The sequence below is a fragment of the Vitis vinifera genome, chromosome 9 (assembly GCF_030704535.1).
Source record: "Vitis vinifera cultivar Pinot Noir 40024 chromosome 9, ASM3070453v1".
Classification (NCBI taxonomy): domain Eukaryota; kingdom Viridiplantae; phylum Streptophyta; class Magnoliopsida; order Vitales; family Vitaceae; genus Vitis; species Vitis vinifera.
In genome coordinates this window covers 3,382,666-3,404,121 of record NC_081813.1, presented here as the reverse complement: position 1 = coordinate 3,404,121, position 21,456 = coordinate 3,382,666, and the positions used below count along the sequence as shown (strand labels likewise).

General features: G+C 33.1%; 4 protein-coding genes across 4 annotated transcripts; 1 reads left to right on the top strand and 3 right to left on the bottom strand.

Annotated features, from left to right (window-relative positions):
- Window positions 1-3,192: 3,192 nt before the first annotated feature.
- Window positions 3,193-4,265, bottom strand: LOC100242973 (uncharacterized). Its single transcript, XM_002283953.4, has 2 exons — window positions 3,850-4,265; window positions 3,193-3,755 (listed from the first exon to the last, which is right to left on the bottom strand). Exons 1-2 carry the CDS (start codon window positions 3,850-3,852, stop codon window positions 3,315-3,317), a joined length of 444 nt encoding a protein of 147 aa, XP_002283989.1. The 5' UTR covers window positions 3,853-4,265; the 3' UTR covers window positions 3,193-3,314.
- A 2,649-nt stretch (window positions 4,266-6,914) lies between these two features.
- On the bottom strand, window positions 6,915-8,259 carry LOC100254824 (uncharacterized). The gene has a single exon (XM_010656327.3). The coding sequence runs from the start codon at window positions 8,118-8,120 to the stop codon at window positions 7,542-7,544; it is 579 nt and encodes a 192-aa protein (XP_010654629.1). The 5' UTR covers window positions 8,121-8,259; the 3' UTR covers window positions 6,915-7,541.
- A 6,409-nt stretch (window positions 8,260-14,668) lies between these two features.
- LOC104880234 (uncharacterized) lies at window positions 14,669-15,705 on the bottom strand. The gene is made up of 2 exons (XM_010656326.3): window positions 15,524-15,705; window positions 14,669-15,258 (listed from the first exon to the last, which is right to left on the bottom strand). The coding sequence occupies exon 2, from the start codon at window positions 15,250-15,252 to the stop codon at window positions 14,788-14,790; it is 465 nt and encodes a 154-aa protein (XP_010654628.1). The 5' UTR covers window positions 15,253-15,258; window positions 15,524-15,705; the 3' UTR covers window positions 14,669-14,787.
- A 3,001-nt stretch (window positions 15,706-18,706) lies between these two features.
- On the top strand, window positions 18,707-19,824 carry LOC100248099 (uncharacterized). The gene has a single exon (XM_002283940.4). It carries the CDS (start codon window positions 19,008-19,010, stop codon window positions 19,632-19,634), a length of 627 nt encoding a protein of 208 aa, XP_002283976.1. The 5' UTR covers window positions 18,707-19,007; the 3' UTR covers window positions 19,635-19,824.
- Window positions 19,825-21,456: the final 1,632 nt, after the last annotated feature.

The window sequence follows — 21,456 nt, the reverse complement described above, 5'->3', positions numbered from 1 at the left end:
GAGCTAGGTGTAATAGCGACTTGTTATTGGTCATGGTGCAATCCGTGGATGCAATGCACGGGCTACGGTTTTTACATATGATATGAGCATAGTTACCTCGGGTTGGAAGATCTATATAGTTGATACATACATGGACCAACACAACAACGGAGCTTAATTAACAAATAAGAAAAGAAATCAAAGACAACACCATAAATCTCTAATACTTAACCGAGACATAATAATAGGAGGCGGAGGTCCATTGACAAGCCGACCATTAAACCAAATATTGCTTTTTGACTCATAATTGGCCCCCCTAAAAATAATCTCTCCCCCCTCTTAATCCTATTTCTAGCTCTGCCGGTGAGGGAGGCGGTAATTAAGTTATCAACACAGCCAAATATTCATTCTCCCGGAAAGAAAATATCTAAATTCCGTTTGCCAAGGGTTTGTCGTGGCAATAGTGTCAAGCAAAAGCATAGAATGCAGTGCAGTCATAGGTGGTGAAAAGTTGTTCAAACTTGGACTCAGGATTGTGATGGAAATAGAATGTTCCACTTGTCATGGCCTCGTTATAATTCACGAGCTCTTATATCAACCTGCGAGAGCAGACGAACATCGCCGCTCTGAATCGATGTGGGAGGTTGGATTTGGACTGACTAGTGACTAGCCCAAATGTGGGTTCCCAACTGGTAATATAACATGGGCAAAGAGGGGATCAATTTTAATGTCATGTATTTGTATTTCGTCTCTTTCTATTTATATTTGTTTTATTTGTCCATATTTAGTTTGCATCTAGGTACTTATATTTTTCAATTATCTTGATTTTATTTTTCATAAAAACAAAAGGGGTTGTTATTCATAACATCTCTTTTACTAAACGTAACACTTTTTTATCATTTTTTTTTTCATATATGCCCCTTTTAATAAAGAACTCTCTCTAACCTCCTCTCAACATATTAAACCTAAATTTTAATAATAATTTTTATTTAAAAAAATTGAGTTATGAATTTCACATTAAAATATTGAATATAATAAAATCATTTTACATAATATATTTTGGTGAAAAAATCATTTTATAATTTATTATTTTAAGAAAATATTTTGTTTTAAAATATAAGAAGAATATGAAAAACAATTAAGTGTGAAAAAATAAAAGAAATGAAAAGAAAAAAAAAAACTAAGTTTACCTGGGGTGGGTAGAGATGAAAAGGAAGATAAAAATAAAAGAAAAAAAATGTTAAAATGTGGGTTGAGGATTGGAAAATAAAAAATAAAAAAGGGTACAATTGGGACGTGGGGTTAGGGAGAAGAGAAGGGAGAGAGGAGAGGAGAGAGGAAAGAGGGAGTAGGAATAAGGGAGGGTAGTTCAGAAATGTAAAATACTGCATTAGTAAAAATTGTGTTGTAAATTGGAATTGGGAAAATAAATTATAAATATTTATTTATTTATAAAATATTTTTATTTTTAATAAAATTTAAAATTAAAAAATTAAATAAGGCAAAATGGATATTAGAATTTTCTATGTTAGGCACGCTCCATCTAATTTATTTTTGGATAAAGCTGAAAATAAATATAAATAAATAAAACAGCGTTGGGAGGGGGTGATCCATCATCCCGAAACCACCCCTTTATCCCTACCTGTTGGGTTGGAATTTCGTTATCTTTTAACATAATTTGTACTAATCGACATGAAATTAATAAAAAAAAAACTCTATGAAAAATGGGCCGAAGCAGCTCTTTGGTCTGGGCCTGACTCATGTGGCTTTTGCTTTGTTACACTGCGGCCCAGCTTTTTGTCACAGAGGAAAGAAAATTCTTCTTTTCATGGCTCCAGCTTGAAACTCGTAAACTTTTGTCCTCCTAGTAACAATATGATACAATTCATTAAGAACGCAGGCCCAACCCATATTATTGACAGTGAGTCCAACAAAGAAGTTGAAAAACCATTGGCCCCACCCCACGTAAAATTGATAATAGAAGAAGATTGTTTTTTCTTGGATCAAATGAAAATTGAATCTGAAGAAAGGTTTCCCACCATTTCTTAACCAGAAAGATGTGGGTGCGTGTGCTAGACACCCGTCTAGGCCAACCTTTCGAAACCCATATGAGATTACATCAAAAGAACTCACATAAGCACACACCGAATTATAGGGCACCAACCTCAACTTGTATGAATAAGAATACAAGACACAAATTGACAAGACTCCCATAATAGTGTCAGCAAGCTCATGTTCTTTTTAAATCTCCCTCTTTAAATTCTTCTGTATGAACCTGTAAATGTACATGTTCTCAAAAAGGCTATGATGAAGTTAGATCAAATTGATTGGGTGGTAGAGTGGTGTATACACGTATTTCTTCCATATTTTTGTACATATGTACCATGAAAAATATGCTACTTCTTAAACATGAAATAATTCAAATACTTAATTTTTAGAAAATAATTATGTGATGTTTTTTAAATGCATTACCCAAAATCTTGCAACAAAATACATAATTTTGTTTATTTAATTACTTTAAATATCTCTATGATAAACTCATGAATCCATTTTTTAATGTCTTTTTTTTTTTCCTTTCTTTTCGATTGCAAATTGGGGTTTTTTTGGCCTTTTTGTTTATGGAGTAATTAGAGGTTCTTGAATACACACAAGTATAAAACAATAGAACAATTAATTTATTGAAACCTTATACATGTCCACATACATGACTGCAATACTTGAAATAAATGGTATCACAGATTACAAATAAAGACCCTCAGGTTAGAGTGGAGGTGAAGATCATAGCCATGACAACTCTTCACAACATCTAACAACTATGCCCCATTACATGCAATGGCTAGAGATAGATAGATAAATAGAGAGAGAGAGAGAGAGAGAGAGAGAGATCATACTGCACATGCATATTAATCAACTCTGCCATGCATTTGCAGTAATGGGTAAGAGAAAGCATGGACCAACCCAAAAAACCCTAATGACCTAGTTTCAATACCATAGCCCTAATTCAGGAAACCCACCTGCTTTCCTGAATGCTCATTCTTTCAGTTCAGACTAGGTCTGTCCCCAGAAGTGGATAACCCAAACCCTAGAATTGGGTTTGAAAGAAAAAAAAACCCAATACTCCTGTAGGTGGTCAGTTTGGGCTTTGCCTTAGCCTTTGAATTTTTGAAGCAATTCCATCACCATAATAACTTTATAAATACAAAGACCTGGTAGTGGCCGATGGTGTTTGCTCAATTTATATTATAGACAAGGGTTTTTTCTTCAATTTATTACCTTAGAATGAACAAAAGCAATTTATATTTCACACTTACTACACATAATCCCATTCAACCGGTCTATTCAATCCTGGGAGCACAGCTGCTGGTTCGACCAATTCTGGGTTTCATGGAGCTGTGGTCATTCCTTTGGTGAGCACTTCTTCTGGCCAACTCCCTCATTGTCATAGTCAAAGACAGCTTGGGATTCAGCCTAGTAGTAGTGTTAAATCTTTCACACAAATCCTTGTGAGAGCTCAGTGCTTCTTCCATGGCTGTTCTCGGAACTCGCTTAATCCTTTCTTTCACCGCTTCTGAACAGATACCGCAAACCCATTTCCCAGAATGAGAATCGCTGACTTGCTGGATGTAACTAGCTGTACACTCCTCCATGAATCCACAGCACTCGCACCGGGACTGTTCAACCTGAGTAGCTTCACTTCTGGTGTCGCCTTCCTCGATTGTCATCCTCTGTGACTCAGCAGAAACATCGGATATGGCCCTTCGAATGCACTTCTCGCTCTGTTAAACGATGGATTGCATGAAAAACAGTTAACAAGCAAGAAAAGAAAGTAAAAGACAGCACCATATATAATCTATAGTGCATGCAACTCACCATGTTTGATGGAAGCTATGATCCTATCAATAGCAGTGAACAGAGATACATAAATAGGGAGAGGGGGAGGTGGAAGGTTACTAACACAGCCAAATATCCATTAATCTCCCGAAAAGAAAATATCTAAATTCTGAAAGAGAGTAGAGAGGTTTAGGGAGGGTTTATAGGGGCAATGGAGTCGAGCAAAGGGGTGGAATGCAGTGCAGATATAGGTGGTGAACAAGTTGCTCAAACTTGGAAGTCAGAATTGCAATGGAAATAGAATATTCCACTTGTCATGGCCCCCGTGATGATTCACGAGCTCTGATATCAACCTACTGAGAGCAGACGAACACGGTGTTCTGAATGGATGAGTCTGGTTGGATTTGGGCTGACTAGTGACAAGGCGAAATGGGTTCCCAAGTCCCAACTTCTGATGGAAGCTTCATCAACCATAATGCAGGTGCCAGTGGCATGTTGGAGACGGATAAGCCTCTTCAAAGCTCAGGGGTTAGCCAAAAGTGGCACGTATGGTGAAGGATGGAGAAAAGGACAAAACCTCTCTCTCTCTCATCCAGTTATGCAGAGAGGTGATGACAGGAGTAAGCGCCCTATTCTTATCTATTTTTATTTTTGCCTAAGGACTTAAATTTTACATTTTTAATAGTTAAAATTGCTAGCGGGATGGTTAGTGAATTAGTGCCTTGAATTTTTCCTATACATGTAGCACATCTTTAGGGCATTTTAAGCTCCAGGCTTATTGTCAATACTTCGACTCAAATGATATGGTACCATACGAGATAGCATGTGGGGGTGGTTCAACTATGCTAAAATTGAAGTGTTGAATTTTTTATGGTTAGTAAGGAGGTCTTAGGTTTTTGAAGTGGAAAAAGGATTTTTTGAATTTTTTTGTTTTTATTTTCAAAACTATCATGTATCCTGAAACACTTATAATGCTTCCTAGTAAGATTTTGAAAATGACTCATAATGATGTTGAGAGAAGATGTGACTCACTCAAAGATAGCGATGATGTACCAACTATACCATATCAAGGGTACAATATTAAGGGTTTTGAATATGAGCAAGGTGTAATAGCGACTTGTCATTGGTCATGGTGCAACCCGTGGATGCAATGCACGGGCTATGGTTTTTACATATGATATGAGCATATTTGCCTCGGGTTGGAAGACCTGTATGGTTGATACATACATAGACCAACACAACAACAGAGCTTAATTAACAAATAAGAAAAGAAATCAAAGAAAACACCGTAAATCTATAATACTTAACCGAGACATAATAATAGGAGGGGGAGGTCCATTGACAAACCGACCATTAAACCAAATATTGCTTTTTGACTCATAATTGCCGCCCCCTAAAAATAATCTCCCCCCCCCCCCCCCCCCCCCCCTCTTAATCCTATTTCTAGCTCTGCCGATGAGGGAGGCGGTAATTAAGTTATCAACACAGCCAAATATTCATTCTCCTGGAAAGAAAATATCTAAATTCCGTTTGCCAAGGGTTTGTCGTGGCAATAGTGTCAAGCAAAGCATAGAATGCGGTGCAGTAATAGGTTGTGAAAAGTTGTTCAAACTTGGACTCAGGATTGTGATGGAAATAGAATGTTCCACTTGTCATGGCCCCGTGATAATTCACGAGCTCTTATATCAACCTCCGAGATTAGACGAACATCGCGGCTCTGAATCGATGTGGGAGGTTGGATTTGGACTGACTAGTGACTAGGCCAAATGTGGGTTCCCAACTGGTAATGTAACAAAGGCAAAGAGGGGATTAATTTTAATGTCATGTATTTGTATTTCCGGGCCCTGAGAAAGAGAGGATTACATACAAAATGATTTTTGTTAGGGATAACAATGATGTGAGTTTGAGACCTTTAGGCTTGGGGTGGGTTTGAAAAAGATTTTAAAATTAAGAAAGAATCTGCTATGACTTTGTCCAACCCCAATTGTATATAATATTAAATAAAAATTATTTTAATTAAATTTTTTTAACATATATAAAATATTATTTTTTATAAAAATAAATTATAAATATTTATTTATTTATAAATTATATTATTTTTAATAAAATTTAAAATTAAATAAGGTAAAATGAGTGTAAGAATTTTCTAGGCACGCTCCATCTAATTTACTTTTGAATAAAGTTGAAAATAGTTGAAACTCTGAGGGGTAGCTCAGTTGGTCTGGCCTTTGGTTTGCTCTCAATGGTCACTAGTTCGAGTTTCCTCAAGACCACTGGAGATTTATCAGATCGTTAAGCCTCATGGGATTAGTCGAGGAACACGTAAAATAGAGAAGAGAAGAAGATGGCTTTTCCTTGGATCAAATGAAAATTGAATTTGAAGAAATTAAGATTTCCACCATTTCTTAACCAAAAAGATGCTCGTCCGTGTGCTAGACACCCATCTAGGCCAACCTTTCGAAACCCATATGAGATTACATCAAAAGAACTCACATAAGCACACACCGAATTATAGGGCAACAACCTCAACTTGTATTTAATTGATACTCTGAATAAGAATACAAAACACATATTGACAAGACTCCCGCAATAATGTGGGTAAGCTAATGTTCTTTTTAAATCTCCCTCTTTAAATTCCTCTCTATGAATGTGTAAATGTGCGTGTTCTCAAAAAGGCTGTAATGAAGTTAGATCAAAGTGATTGGATGGTAGAGTGGTGTATACACGAATTTCTTCCATATTTTGTACTTATGTACCATGAAAAATATGCTACTTCTTAAACATGAAATAATTCAAATCATATCAAGTCTATTTGGGAGAGTTTTTAAAAAAAGTTCTCAAAAAATGGATTGTAAGAATAATTTTTAGAAAATAATTATGTGATGTTTTTTAAATGCATTACCCAAAATCTTGGAACAAAATACTTAATTTTGTTTATTTAGTTACTTTAAATATCTCTATGATAAACTCATGAATCCATTTTTTAATGTCTTTCTTTTTTACTTTCTTGTTCGATAGCAAATCAAGAGGGTGTTCCCCTTTTTTTTTTTTTTTTGACCTTTTTGTTTATGGAGTAATTAGAGGTTCTTGAATACACACAAGTATAAAACAATATAACAATTAATTTATTGAAACCTTATACATGTCCACATACATGACTTCAATACTTGAAATAAATGGTGTCACATATTACAAATAAAGACCCTCAGGTTAGAGTGGAGTGAAGATCATAGCCATGACAACTCTTCACAACATCTAACAACTATGCCTTATTACATTCAATAGATAGAGATAGAGATAGATAGATAGATAGATAGAGAGAGAGAGAGAGAGATCATACTGCACATGCATATTAATCAACTCTGCCATGCATTTGCAGTAATGGGTAAGAGAAAGCATGGACCAACCCGAAAAACCCTAATGACCTAGTTTCAATAACATAGCCCTAATTTAGGGGGAAAAGTTGGTGGTTTTTGTACTAAAAAAAAGGGAAATAAGAAAAAGCCCAACTGAAAGATTGAAAGGAAACCCTAGAAATGATAAGAGGTTAACCCAAAAAATCATGGGAGGGTAAATCAAAGACTGATCCTATCCATTGGAGGAAACATATGCAAGCTTAAGGGGTGTTCGGAAATGGACTAATTTCCAAAAGGAAAACCTAATAATTAGAGAAGATGAATAGAGAAATGTAGACAAACATAAAATTAAACATGTCCGAACACTTGGGAAAATCAATTACTCTTTGTCAGATCGTTCATCTCTCTTGTAATAGCCGGAATGCAGCTTGAACTCCTTGCAATGCCGCCGACTTTTTGCCCGGTTTTATCAATCCTAGGGCTAATAGATTTACCCCTAGCTCCTCTCCCATCCAACCTTGTGCTCTTCTTCAATATCTCCCTCATGGCCTCAGCTTGGAATAAAACTGGATAAGCCCTGCCAAGCTTGTTAAACCTAGAACAAGCATTCATATGCGTGCTTAATGCTTCTTCTTTTTTTCCTCCGTTCTTCTCTATCTCTTCCTTCACAGCTTCTGTACACAGCCCACATATCCACTTCCCCAAGAACTTGTCCCGGACCCGCTTAATGTATTCTGGGGTGCACTCTTCGCTCATGCCACAGCACTCACATTTCGCGTCTTCAACCTCAGATATTGGAGGAAGTGTCAAGTCTCCGATGGCCTCCTTGCTAAGCTCGAAGGAAATGTCAGAAATGGTTCGTTGGAGGTTATCGGTTGAAATTTTCGGTGGCTTGCAGAAGGTGTTAGCCCTAGCGTAGGAGCTAACAATGGCTTCTCCATGTGGGGGCGCCATGGACAAGAATAAGGGAAACCCTAACGAGGAAATTGGAAGGAAGTTGGAAATTTTTATAGCTAAGCGATGAAATGGTAGAGGAACTTGATGATTATCTCATGGTGAGGAGAAGGTAAGGATTCTACTTAATTTATACTGGTTCACTCACCTTCCTCTAGAAACCTATCTGTGGGTTTTGTGGACAATGGAAGCTTGCAAGTCAATTATCATCTGAAACTTCAACAGCCATGAACTTGCTAGATTTTTCAGGAGAGGTCTGAAAGAAAAGTTGTTTTCCTTTTAGTTTGAAATAAATGTGGACTGATTTTGACATGGAAAATGACTCTTTCAATGAAGATCTCGATGCCTAAAAGCTTTTCATGCAAAATTTTCCCGCCAAGTAGATGGGTAGAAATCATCATATATGTAATATATAAATAACCCTGGTTTTATTTTTTTAATAGAAAAAGTCCAAAAAAAAATTTTATGAATTTAAAAATAAGACTACAAAATAAAATCCTTTAAAAATAATTCAAATTTCATAAATCCGTTAATAAAAGATAATACCTAAGATGATCAAAAGTATTACATTTGATTAAAAAGTACATAAAATTTTAATTATTTTTAGATATTTAGTGTAGATTCAAATCTATGTTGGATTCCTAAATATGATAAAAATAATGCAAATCCAAAAAAAAACTTCTAATGAAATAAGAGAAATGGAGAACCCCGTGATGCATGCAGAGGAAGAGGGTTGTTTGGTTTCTAGGAAAAAGTTTTCCTTATTTTGACATTATTATTTGTTTTATTAGGTTTGTATCCTAAAATAAGATGAGTCTGGATTTCACGTGTAGGCCTACTGCTACCATATACTGCTGATTCCTGTATAGGTTCAGCTCTCCCTTGATCTATGTAGCCCGTGTAGGTGAGAAAATGAAAGAAAGGGAATATTCATCAAATAATGGGCAACTTTCTCTACAGCCACAAACCTACATTTCACGAGAAGAAAAATCACGCATGCAAGTATGAGGGAAAGGGTGACATAAGAAAGTTTCTTTAGGTTACGTTCTGCTGCAAATAAAGAAATAAAGAGACATGGCATTGATGATTCACAGGCATCTTGAAATATTGAAGAAGAAAAGGTGGCTTTAATTGATGAATATGTGAGAATGTGAATCATATAGCTTTTTGAAAACCCCTACCTGCCACAGGTTTAACCTAGGGCTGTAATTCCAAAGCCTTTGTATCCAAGTACTTAATTCATTATTATTATTATTATTATTATTATTATTATTTGGCATTAATGCTCAAGCAGGCTGCATGTGCACAGCCCAAATTACTAAGTCAAGGCTAAGCCAATTAAGAAGTTGTCAAACCTACCTTCCCATGTTGAAAATATCTATGATTTTTACATGCATGTATAGTTCTTGCATTGATCTATGTGTGTCTACATATATAAACAATGAAGAAAATTTTGTTGGTCCAAATCCCAAATTTATATAAAGACTTAATGAAAAAAATGTAATAATAAGAAATAACAATGAAATAATAAAATAAAAATTAAAGAGATATGAAAAAGAAAATGCAAAAAAGGATTTTATCATGGTTTAGAAACTATTAATATAGCTTACGTCCTTATTCCCCAGTTTCCTTCAAGGCTCGAGAAATTTTCATTATTTTTTTTAAAGTTTTCTAAACAAGATTCTGGTACGATTTGCTCAAGATTACAAGAAAAGATAGGAAGAAGAAACTCTTCTTGAAGGGTGGATATACAAATAAAAGGACTTAGATTTCATTGCAATAAAAAATCACTTAGATTTGGGTTTGATGCATATCAATGCTCAAAAAAAGTTTGACCTCAAAGTAATAATAATTTGCAAGTTATTGGTCCATCATGAATGAGTTTTGGTAAACATACTTATAGCATTGTGTGGAAAACTAGTTGTCACATTTTTCACTTAACCAGTCAATTGTTTGATAGACTACTTTTTGACTACTAACATTTATAAGTGACCATTGAGATTCAACTAATTAATTGATTGCGCAGATGATCAACTAATTGCTCAACCATTTAGCCAATTGACATAGCAATTGTTCAACATGTAGACATTGCACGCCAAGTTGAATCGGTCTACCACTTTGGTTAACCAATCTAAAGCTTTGGTTAATCACTAATTAACTATAAAAGAAACATAAACAAAAAAAAACAAAAAAACAAAACAAAACAAAACAAGAAGTTTTATCTTTCAAAGAATTAATCTCCCTTTTTATAAAAAAAATTAAAAGACAAAAGAAAAAAAAAAAACCCTTTTAAAAAGTTCATTCTTTTTTGTTCAATGAGACTTAGTTTTTAAAAATCATTTTTAAGACATATTGGGAGTCCTTATTTAATTGTACAAGCCTAAAACTACTAACTTGTAATCTAGACCTTCCACAAGTTTTCTATGTTTTTATGAAAACCTTTTAACCTCCTTATATAACTTCTTCTTGATTGATCTATGGAAATCTTTTTATGTATATATATAAGGTTAATTTCACTCATCTTCCTTGAGATTTAAGCTAAATAATTTGGTTATCATTAAATAGTTTGAAATTTCATCAAATACTTTATCTATTATTCTTATTTATTAATTTCACTCATCTCTCTTTTAACTCAAAGTACAAAAGATATTTGATGATTTTTTTTTTACAATTAAGCATATATATATATATGTAGTTTAAGATTGACAATTTTATTCCATTGACTCTACCTTAAGATTTTTCTAAAATGTGTCTTATTTCCGCTTAATACTTGAAGTTGTTGATTGTTCAATCATGACGGCATGGATAAGTATATAAAGGTTTGAGAAAGACAAATTAATGGTTAGTATAGCTTGGTATGGATTGAGGTGTTTAAAACTATGTAAAGTGTTTTCTAATTGTTTGAAAGAATTGCCCTGAGTGCTACAGTGCTAGTAATAGCACTCAAACACTTGTGACAGAATTCCCTAGAATTTCAGAGATCTATCTTTCTACCTTTTTTTTTAAAGGATTTCTTTTGAGGAATTTTTAAGAATCGATCTACTAGGTCCCTAGGCTTATATATACTTTGTCTAAAAAGGTTTTTGGTTTGACGCAAACACGTTGGAAAAAACTTAGTTTGTTTTCCCGTTCCCAAAACTTTCCAAAAAGGTTGTCGTACTTCTATTGGGTTATGAAGGAAATTTGTATCCCTCAGATGCTGAGGTGAGATCTATTAGGAGCACACGAAGTGTTTTATTGCAAATGTGAAATACAATATAGTTACAAAAGGGTAAGTCTTAAAAATAACGTCTATGTGGAAGTTTTCTACGTAAAAAATCCATTATCTTGTGTGTTGGTTGGTTTTGAATCTTTTCTATATTATCAAAGAACTTAACTTGATTAAAAATAATCAATTTGTGACCAATAAGACTCAAATCATTTATTTAACAAATTCTAAGTGTTACCCTTCTAGATTATTGTTAGAAAAATTAGGTTAATCCAACGTATGGTAATCATCCTAAAAGGGGGGATAAATAGGGTGATGGTCTTTTTTTGCAAATTTAAACTATGTGAATGTAAGAAACAAATATATGCAAATATATAATAAAACAATATAAAGACAATTGCATATAAAGTAAAAGAGTAGGGAAGAGAGAATGCAAACACAAGATTTTATAGTGGTTCGGCGTAACCCGATCTACATCCACTCTCCTTTAACTTCACTCCCAAGCTTGAGGTTCTACTAATTCAAGGCTTCAAAACCAAGCCTTCAAGCAATACAATTGGATTATGGTTCCAATCCACCCTCTTGGACTTTTGACTCTAAGCACCCTTTACAATCCTCAAGAGATATCCCACTCTTGAACAACATCTCAAATGATACCCCACACTTGAGAAACTTCCTCTCAAAGATTTATAAATAAATGATCTCACAAAATCCTAATATAAAAACTTTAAGCTCAAATGATACAAGAAAACTAGGATTGAAATGTGCACTAATGATATGCAAGTTTTAGAACAATGGTGCACTCAAAACACTTTTCCAAGACTCAAATATATTCAAGAAATGTTTGAGAAAGTTGAGCTCATAAACAATGAAGATTCAAAGCATTCTTATAGAGGAAAAAAGTCAAACTAGCCGTTGGGGGTTCGATCGATTGAGCTAGGGGTCGATCGGTTGACTAGCCGTTAGCATTTAATGCTTGGCAGGTGACCGTTAGACACAAGGTTTTAGTTGAAAACATGAAATCATCCAATTTTAAAATATTTAAAACAAAATAACCCTTAAATGATTTTGGTGTATAAATAAAGAATGTAATGCATGAAAATCATAGTGCACCAACAACCTTACAAAGAGATCTTATAAAACTTGAGTATTGAAAAACACTTTTCTTTGAGGTGATCTTCTTCTTTATGATTTCTCCTTGACTTGTTTTGTCTTTGTGATTGCCACTTTAAAAATCGTCTTACCTAATTACACTTGAAATATAATTATTAGCTTTAAACTTTGTTTTGTTATCATCAAAATCGAGATTAACTTAACATTGATTTCACAATTACATATAAAGAAAGACTATAGACGTGAGTGCACGTGCATCGTATAAAAGATGAATAAAATTAAAAACCCTCGACGTTTATAATTTTATGGCCTAGGTTTGGTTGGTTTTGACTTCCCAATATTGGTTTAAGACATTATCAAGCATAATTTTGGGGGGCAGTTGATTTATGATATACATGGAAGGACAGTTTGAATCATGTTGAAAAGTAATTACATTAAGAAGTAACTGCTTATAACCATAAAGTAACTTGGTCTCGTTACCTATCTTAATCAACTAAAAATGTAATTTGATCACATTCGAAAAATAATTATAGAGATACCTTGATCGGCTACTCTCCAATATTATTAAATATGAACACAATAGTGAAGACCTAAAATTGAATTATCATTCAATCCAATGGTTGAAAGTATAGATCCCTTAACTCTATTAATTTTTGTTAAACTTAAACTAGTCGGAAAAGTTGATCAAATTGTATTGAGTTAAAATTAGATTGGGTTGGATTGAACTCACCCATAATGTTATTTTAAAACTTTTTTCTGCATACTTATACAAAGCTTAAATAGTAAATAGGATAAGATTTCAAAATAATTAAAAAAATAAAAATAAATATATGGATATTTCTAGAAAAATGGAATAGGACATGATATAACTATGGTATTTTTTTTTTAGAAAATTAAAAAGTCAATTTAACCAATATTATTACATTGAATATTTAAATTGTCAATATTATAAAAATATTGGAATGGGATTCGGTTAAGCTTAATGTATTTGAATCTTGGATCAAACCCGACCCAAATTCAATTTTGATAGGAAAAAATAATAATAATTTAAACCTAATTTGAATATTAAAAATATTTGTACTAGCCCATCAGAGATTCGGATTGGGTCTGACGAACCCAAGTTGAACCCTTGGACCCATCATAAGGAGAGTTAGAAAAGGCCCTCAAGCCCAGCCCAGACCAAGGCCTTAAATTGAGGCTTGAACCATTCCAGTTTAGAGACCATCTAGAACGAAAAGGGCTCCACTTCAATGCCATAGAATGACTTGACTTTAAAAGTCAGATTGGTTAACAAAAAGTCATTGGCCGCAGAAATAATTTCTGAATTCTTCTGCAATTTTGTTTTTGCCATTTTTCACATGCATTTCACTATATTTGATTATTTGGTTCTCAATAAATATCTAAGAAAAAAAATTAAGAAAGTTTAAAGATGTTTTTTCTAGAAATTAATTTTTTTTAGCTTTTTACCAAAACAATTTACTTTCACACTTTACGTTATTTGTTTTTCTACTTTTTCATGATTTATTATAAATTTTTAATTAAATAGAAAAAATCAAAATATTTGATTTTTTTCAATTTAAAAAAAATAATATATTAGTTTTTCTTTACTTTTTAATATTTAATAAAAATAAAATATTAAAAAATAAACAATTTAACATTTAAAACTATTGAGCTCTATTTAATAAATAAATAAAAAAACAAATATCACCTTAAACTTCGTAAAGGAGTCCGAAGAATTAGGAGTGATTATAGTTAATTAGGAGTAATTATAGTTAAAATATTTTTATTTTTTTCTGCTATTTGGATATATAAACTATATAAAAAAAAAGTATTTTAATAATATTTTTGGTAATATATTATATAATTAGACATGATTTTCGATTCTCCATATTGAAAATCATTTATGTAAGAAACACGTCTTTTTCAAAATCACTTCCAAATCCATAGAAAGGCAGGAAAAGCAAGTTTGTGATTGTGAAATATTCCTCTAATTGGTCATTTTCTAGTACATCGACGTTATGCCACAAAGTTGTAATATACTAATTTGAGGATATTTTTTTTAGAAGATTTAGATGGAATTTGTTTTTTTGGTTCAATATTTGACTTTTTCTATTAACAACTATTAATAAAATCAGTATATTAATTAACATTAATATAATATTTTTAATTAAATAAAAAAAATTAAATATTTTAATTTTTTCTATCAAATCGAAAACCAAACACCATCTACACATATAATTGTCAGAACTCCACTAAATTTTGGGTTATTATGCATTTTACAAATCAAATAATCAAACACCTTTCATCTTGTGAAGTTTTTGTCAATCTTCAACCTTCTCTTCCTTGTCATTGAGAAACATCTCTACTAGAATAATCTGAAGCTTGTGCCTGATCATACTGTCTACGCTCATAAGGAGTCGAGTTCACAAGCTCGAACCCATCCGGTGGAACCCCATTCTCGTCACGAAATCCATGAACTCCACCCCCGATTTCACTCTCATCAGACCCATCTTCAAGCCCTCCATCCTCTTTCCCTTCCACCTCTCTCAACCCTTTTCCATTTTCAGATTCTGGGTCCCCTCCATCCACCAACCCCACCTTCCATTTTCGTCCCAGAAGCATGGTTCCATGTTCTTTGACCAACTGGTTCGGCCTATGCATATCATGGTTGGATGTTTCTTTAATATGGTATAGTAACCAAATGCAAACTGCCAATGCCATTGCCAACTGTAGTCCTTTCTTAAGCCTAAGCCCACGGGGTCTATGACTCCCAACAGTACTAGACTGGTAAGACACCAGGTTATGTTCCATTTTTCCCTAGAATCAAACAGAAAAAGCTTGAAAAACACCATACAAGTATACTACAAAGACGAAAGATATACCAGTAACATAGAATCTAGATTCTTGCACCAAATCTTCAAAAAGAAGAAAGATCAGTAGCTTTCCAAAGGTTCTATCTCATAATTGATCCACAAAGAAGAAAACAGATGGTCCTTTTTCAGTAATGGACCAGAAAAAACTCAAAAAGAGAAAAAATCAATCAAGAAATATAAAATGTTCAGAAAAGAACAGTGTAAATTACCTGTTTGGATGATTCCCAGTGGAGAAGAATAGGAATTGAACAGATGATCCAAAAATCCAAGATTTCAGAGGAATCAACGAAGATAGCAAGCAAAATTTGAATCAACTTTCTCTTCTCTTTGAAGAGTCTGCTTTGTTTAAAGTCAGAGTTCTGCCTTCGTTTGTGGGCTAAGAAAATATTAGTTTTTGAATTGAAGATCGGATGGTGGTTGAGAACCCAATGAGACCGTTATTTTCTATGGACATTTTACCGGGACTGCCCTCGTTCTTTCTCACGGTGCCTTCCATGGCTTTGTATAATAGGAGACGTATGAGGGTATTCTGGGAACATAAATTCTGTAGGCCGCCAAAATAGGCTCTTTAGATGGGCATGATAGTGGATTTTGGCTTGTAATCCGGCTCTCTCGGCCAATGGTTGACTGCCACTTGGAAAAAAAATTATCTAATATAATGGAACTACCTAAAAGGTTGGTGAATATGTAGTTTTCGAATTATACCCCAAATTAATATTTTATTACTTATTATATATTAATTCTTTGGAAACAACGAAAATCAATCCCATAAATAAACATGAAAAAATCACCGAACAATCTAGTAAATGTAAAAACCCACGATAGTCATTGACCTCTAAATATAATAAAATAGTACACAATTTTATTTGAATATATCTACTCCCTAAAGTCGCACTTACACTCATTTTCCACATTATTAATTTAATACTCCCCTTTAGTGAATCCCACGAAACCTTTATTGAAGTTTTACAATAAAATCTTTGATATTTATTTTAGTCGAAAGTCACTTTAAAAAAATATTTTAAAAGTCTTAATAATTGAGTTTTTAATAAATGAATATGCTATGTTAGATTTCATAAAAGCTCTTGGCCACACCTTTTCAAAAAAAATATTTCTATTTATATTTATAAAATATTTTCTTAAAATTATGGAGAATTTCTCAATTTTAAAATATTTTAAAGATTTTTTTTAGAATCAAATCTCAATTTAAAGGTAATCACATTTTTAAAATGAATAATTGTGTTTTGGATCTAGTTGGACCAAAAAATTAAATTTTGGTTCATATAAGTTCATTATTTAAACTCATGAGCTAGTATGAAAAATGAAAAGAAGGATATGAAGTCTTTATCTTTTAAAAAATGACATTTATTGACTATGAAAAAAATGCATTGATTTAAATTTTATTCATTTTACAAAACTCAATAAAATTTAATATAATTTAGTGATTTGAAAAAAAATACACCATTTTCCAAAAAAATTAAAATAAATTATTATTATTTAAAAATCAAACATCTTGGAAAACATATATTTTTAAAATTGTGTATATAAAAAATAACTAAAAATATGTCAAATTTATTTTTTTTAAATGATATATTTTTATAATATATTTTTAAAAAAAAATTAGTTTTCTAAAAATAATAAATTTTCAGAATTATTATTAAAAAAAATTTAAGATAAAAAAGTTTCTCAAACATTATAATAGAAAATAGTTTTAAAGGGTATATTAGTCTCTTCATATTTAATATCATCTCCATCAATTATGCAACTTTTTAGAATCAAACATAATTTTAAAGCTTATCAAAAATATTTTTTGAAATTAAAAAAATAGTTGAAATCAAATTAAGAAATAGAAAATGTTCTTTTCCTAATTTCTTCTATTAACCAACCAAAAATTTTTACCAACTATCAATACATATTTATTTTAAATTTTACAAATCTGAATAACTTGATTCGAATTTGATGAAGTCCGAATAATAACTTAGAAAAAAATTTACATCTTATTAATAAGGAAGGAATAAAATTACCGATTAAATAAAATACTTTAACAATCTAATTCAACTTGATTTTAAATAGGACCCGATAATTAAATAAACTCTATGATGTGTTATTTATTTAATAATTAAGTCGTTTACGTATTCTTAGTTAAATTATAATTTGAATTGAGATATTTAATGAAGTGTTTGATTTGCAGATAATACAAACACGACCCACCGAACACAAGTTGTCGTTATTGAAGTAAAGTTGAGTATGGAAAAAAGCATATGAAGAATCAACACAAAGAAGCAAAGGGTCAAGAAAAACCACCACCACATCTTCCTATCATGTGAACTGAATGGGCCTGCCATGTGTCCGGGTCGTGGTCCAGTGGGGCGGGCCCAATGTTTAAAAGTATCTCCAACCAAGGAAGCAAAGAGGATAAGCTCAAGTCATTACGTACAGATCCAAGTGTATTCAAATCGATTAATCACCAAAATATCACAAAAGCATAAAGTGATTATATGGGCTAATGGTAGATGCGTGGAAGTTTCACAATTTTACGGTTGCGACACGTGTCCGAAATCTTTGCCACTAAGAAACCTCTCTGGAAAGGCAGGTGGTTTGGTGATTTTGGAGGTACAGATTTTTCGTGCTTCCGTTCCACTATCAGATTTCGAACTGTACGGACGTGCAGCCGCTCGTGGTTTTCATTCCTCACGTGCCGGCTGAAGAAGGTGAATAATGAGCTCCAATTATAAAGAAGGGCACGTGTCTTTCTAAAGTTTTTTAATTTTTTTTTTCATATTTTAAGTGTGTGAAATAGAAAGTAATTCCTTTATACACCCATCAAAGGTGGTAAAAATATGCTTTGTCGAATTTTAAATTTATGTTGTACGGATGAGTTTTATTAGAAATTTATTGATATTATTAGATTTCGAATAAATTAAAATAGCTTGTGGATGAGGAACTATTTCTACGACTCTATTTATAATATTTCAAATTTAAAATTTTATTATCTTATTTGATGGGATTTCAATAAATTAGATCCAAAAGATTACAAGGTCCTTGTCTTTTCAATATAAAGTGAATCATTTAGAACTCATATTTGACAGTTCAATTATAGAATTCTTTTGTTTCTAAATTTGAGGAATATGAATATTGGTTTGTTACAAAAATGAGAAAATAAAAAAATTAATAGAAATAATTTAATTCTATTATAAAAAATAATATATATATATATATATATATATATAATTAAAATTTTGAAAATAAATAAAATAAAAGTTTATTTTAATTTAGAGTTTTTAAATGCTAAAAAAACATTGTTTTAAGTTTCAAGAGGAAGAACATGCAAAATGAAAAAACAAATATTTGTCAAATCCTGATTGGGTTAAAAACTCATAAAAGTCAAAAAGAAAGATTGAAAAACTCCTCATTTCAACCAATTACATGATCAGAGCCTCGGAGAGCTGGAGCCAGCTGCCAGCTGACCACAAGCCCCACTAATCATTCAACTAATAATTTAAACCCTCAAAGACACGCAAAATCCATACACCCAACGGTTGTTCTAGCTCAAATCTCGAAATCCAATAATTCCACTTTCTCTCCTTTAAATACCCCTCTCTCTCGCTTCTCCTCCAATCAAACCAAAATCCTCTCTTTCTAGAGTCTCTCTACCCACTTCTTCTTCTCTGGAACCCCTCTAAAATCTAGAAAATGGAGCCAAATCCACCAGTGAAAATGGAACCAAATCTACCAGGGATTGCTAAGAGATTATGGGGCATAGTACGTGTGATGTTCTTCATGCTCAGAAAAGGCATTTCAAAGAGAAAGCTGCTGCTCGATCTCAACATGATGATGAAGCGCGGCAAGATCGCCGGAAAAGCCATCGGGAACCTCATGTTCCACCACCACAGCTCCTCCGCCGCCCGCCGCTCTGCTGACGGCCACATCTCCTTCGCTGCACCACGTGAGTACGAGTTCAGCTGCAGCAACAGCCCCGCGTATCCTTACCACTTTCCCTTCAACTTCAACAAAAGAAAACACAACCACCACAACATCTTTTCTTGTGTTTTCCAAACGCCGCCAACCTCCGACGATGACTTCACCACAGTGAACGCCGTCAAGGCGGTGCTGGAGATGCTGAACAGCGAGGTGGCGTCTCCGGCGCTTCCGGGGTTCGGCCGGAGCCCCATGGTGCGGCAGCTGAGGATAACGGACTCACCGTTCCCACTGAAGGACATCGACGAGGACAGCGAAGTGGACAAGGCAGCTGAGGAGTTTATCGAGAGGTTCTATAATGACTTGAAGAAGCAAAAGATGGATGGAAGTTTGTCACGTTGAATTTTCCGGCCATCCTGGCCCGATTCCGGCGGCATTTAGAAGCTTATTGTTGTTGTTCATACCAAAAATTTTAAAAAAATTGCACGAGTTTTGCTGTGTACTTGAAAAAGCTTGTAAGGGTTGACAGTTGTGCATACAACCAAGAGTTTAAATGCAGAATTTGTGTTAATGCAAGTCTCCATTTTCAATACATTGAAAGCTTTTATTCTTTCAAACTCAGTCCTTCCCTACTTTGCCTTTCCCTGGTTTGATTGAGCTGGCCTTTGCCAAAAACTTCAAGCGTCTTGAGTTGTCTAACTACGATAGCATAATGCTAGCCACAACCCACCTAAGTACGATAACAACAAAGTATTGTTAATTTCTTATGAATATTTAACTCTGTCTGCTTCAAGCATTTGAGCTAAAACTAGAGACATGGCATGATCTGATTCAGCTCTGCTAAAGCCATGTTGTAGGTCCCTATCCAATCCAAAGCACAACCCTCATTTTGTTTCTATGTTTTCTCTTTTGCTTCTGTTTTTGCTTGAAAAAGCAACTTCTCTTCTTTTTAGGTTAGTGGCTTGGGTTTGCATACTTGTATTCTAACCAGAAAGCAAACAAATTATACAACTCACTGGATTTTACAGTTGTATTCTATAATCTATAAAAGCAAAGAAAGTAAGGGAGCATGCTGAAGATTATTAGTCATAGTGAATGATTTGTTTGTCTTTTTCAATAAGTTCTTCAGTATTAGAACAAGTAGATGTAGTAACTAGTAAGTTGATATTCCATTAGTCAAAATTATTTTTACTAAAAATGAACATTTTTAATTGAATAAACTCAAATGAACCTTTCGTTTCCTTCTTACCCAAAAATTAGTGACGATGAGTAGATAGAGAAGGACGTGTTGATTGATTAATAATGCATTTGATAGTAATTTTAAAAAATGTTTTTAATATTTTAAACAGATTAAAAATATCTTTTAGAATTACTGTCAAACATATTATAAGAAAAGAATAGTTAAATTAGGTAAATAAATGAGAGAAGTTGCATTATGATTTTCCAATAATTGTGACAGAATGGTTAAAAAATTAATAGCTTTTTTAGTTAGCTAATCTACATGGCACATAAATTGCTTAGTCAATCAGGAATTTGTTGCGGCTGGTTTGACAAACCATGATATTGGATCTTGCTCCATTTTTGCAACTTTGAAGGAAATTTGGTTAAAATGGTAAGTCAAAAGACTCAAAACTTCTTAATGCTTTGATAGGTCAAAATCCGCCTCCAATTCTCGACTTATTAATTATTAAATTACAAAGTCATTTTGTTTAATCACCCATCACGGGAAAGAGAATAATTTGCATACATACACAATCATAATGTTGACCGATTTATTTTCATGTATTGTAAACAAGAAGGACGAAAATGATTTAAAGATTATTATTTCTTGGGGGAAAGATATTTTTAGAATGTGTATAGCGTGAGGATAACTTAAACCCATAAAGCCAAAAAACTTAGGTAAAATATTAGGTAAGTGGGAGAAAATGCGACAATTTTGAGACACTTGTCACTTTTAGGCCACATCTTTGGCTTCTCGGACACCTTTATTATGTCCCGACCCTCAATAATTTGATTATTTGAAAACAACCCTTTTTATTTTATACTATGAAACATTTGTATGTATCAGGCAAGTAATTCAGTAGATTTGTTTGTAAATGAGAGGGGAAAAAAAATGATTGAAGTCCCATGTCATTAAATTTGGGCCATGTTGCTTTCATATAGATATTTATCTTATATTTTAGTAGTATTATAATTGGGAGCAGTTGGAAATGTCGGTTGACCG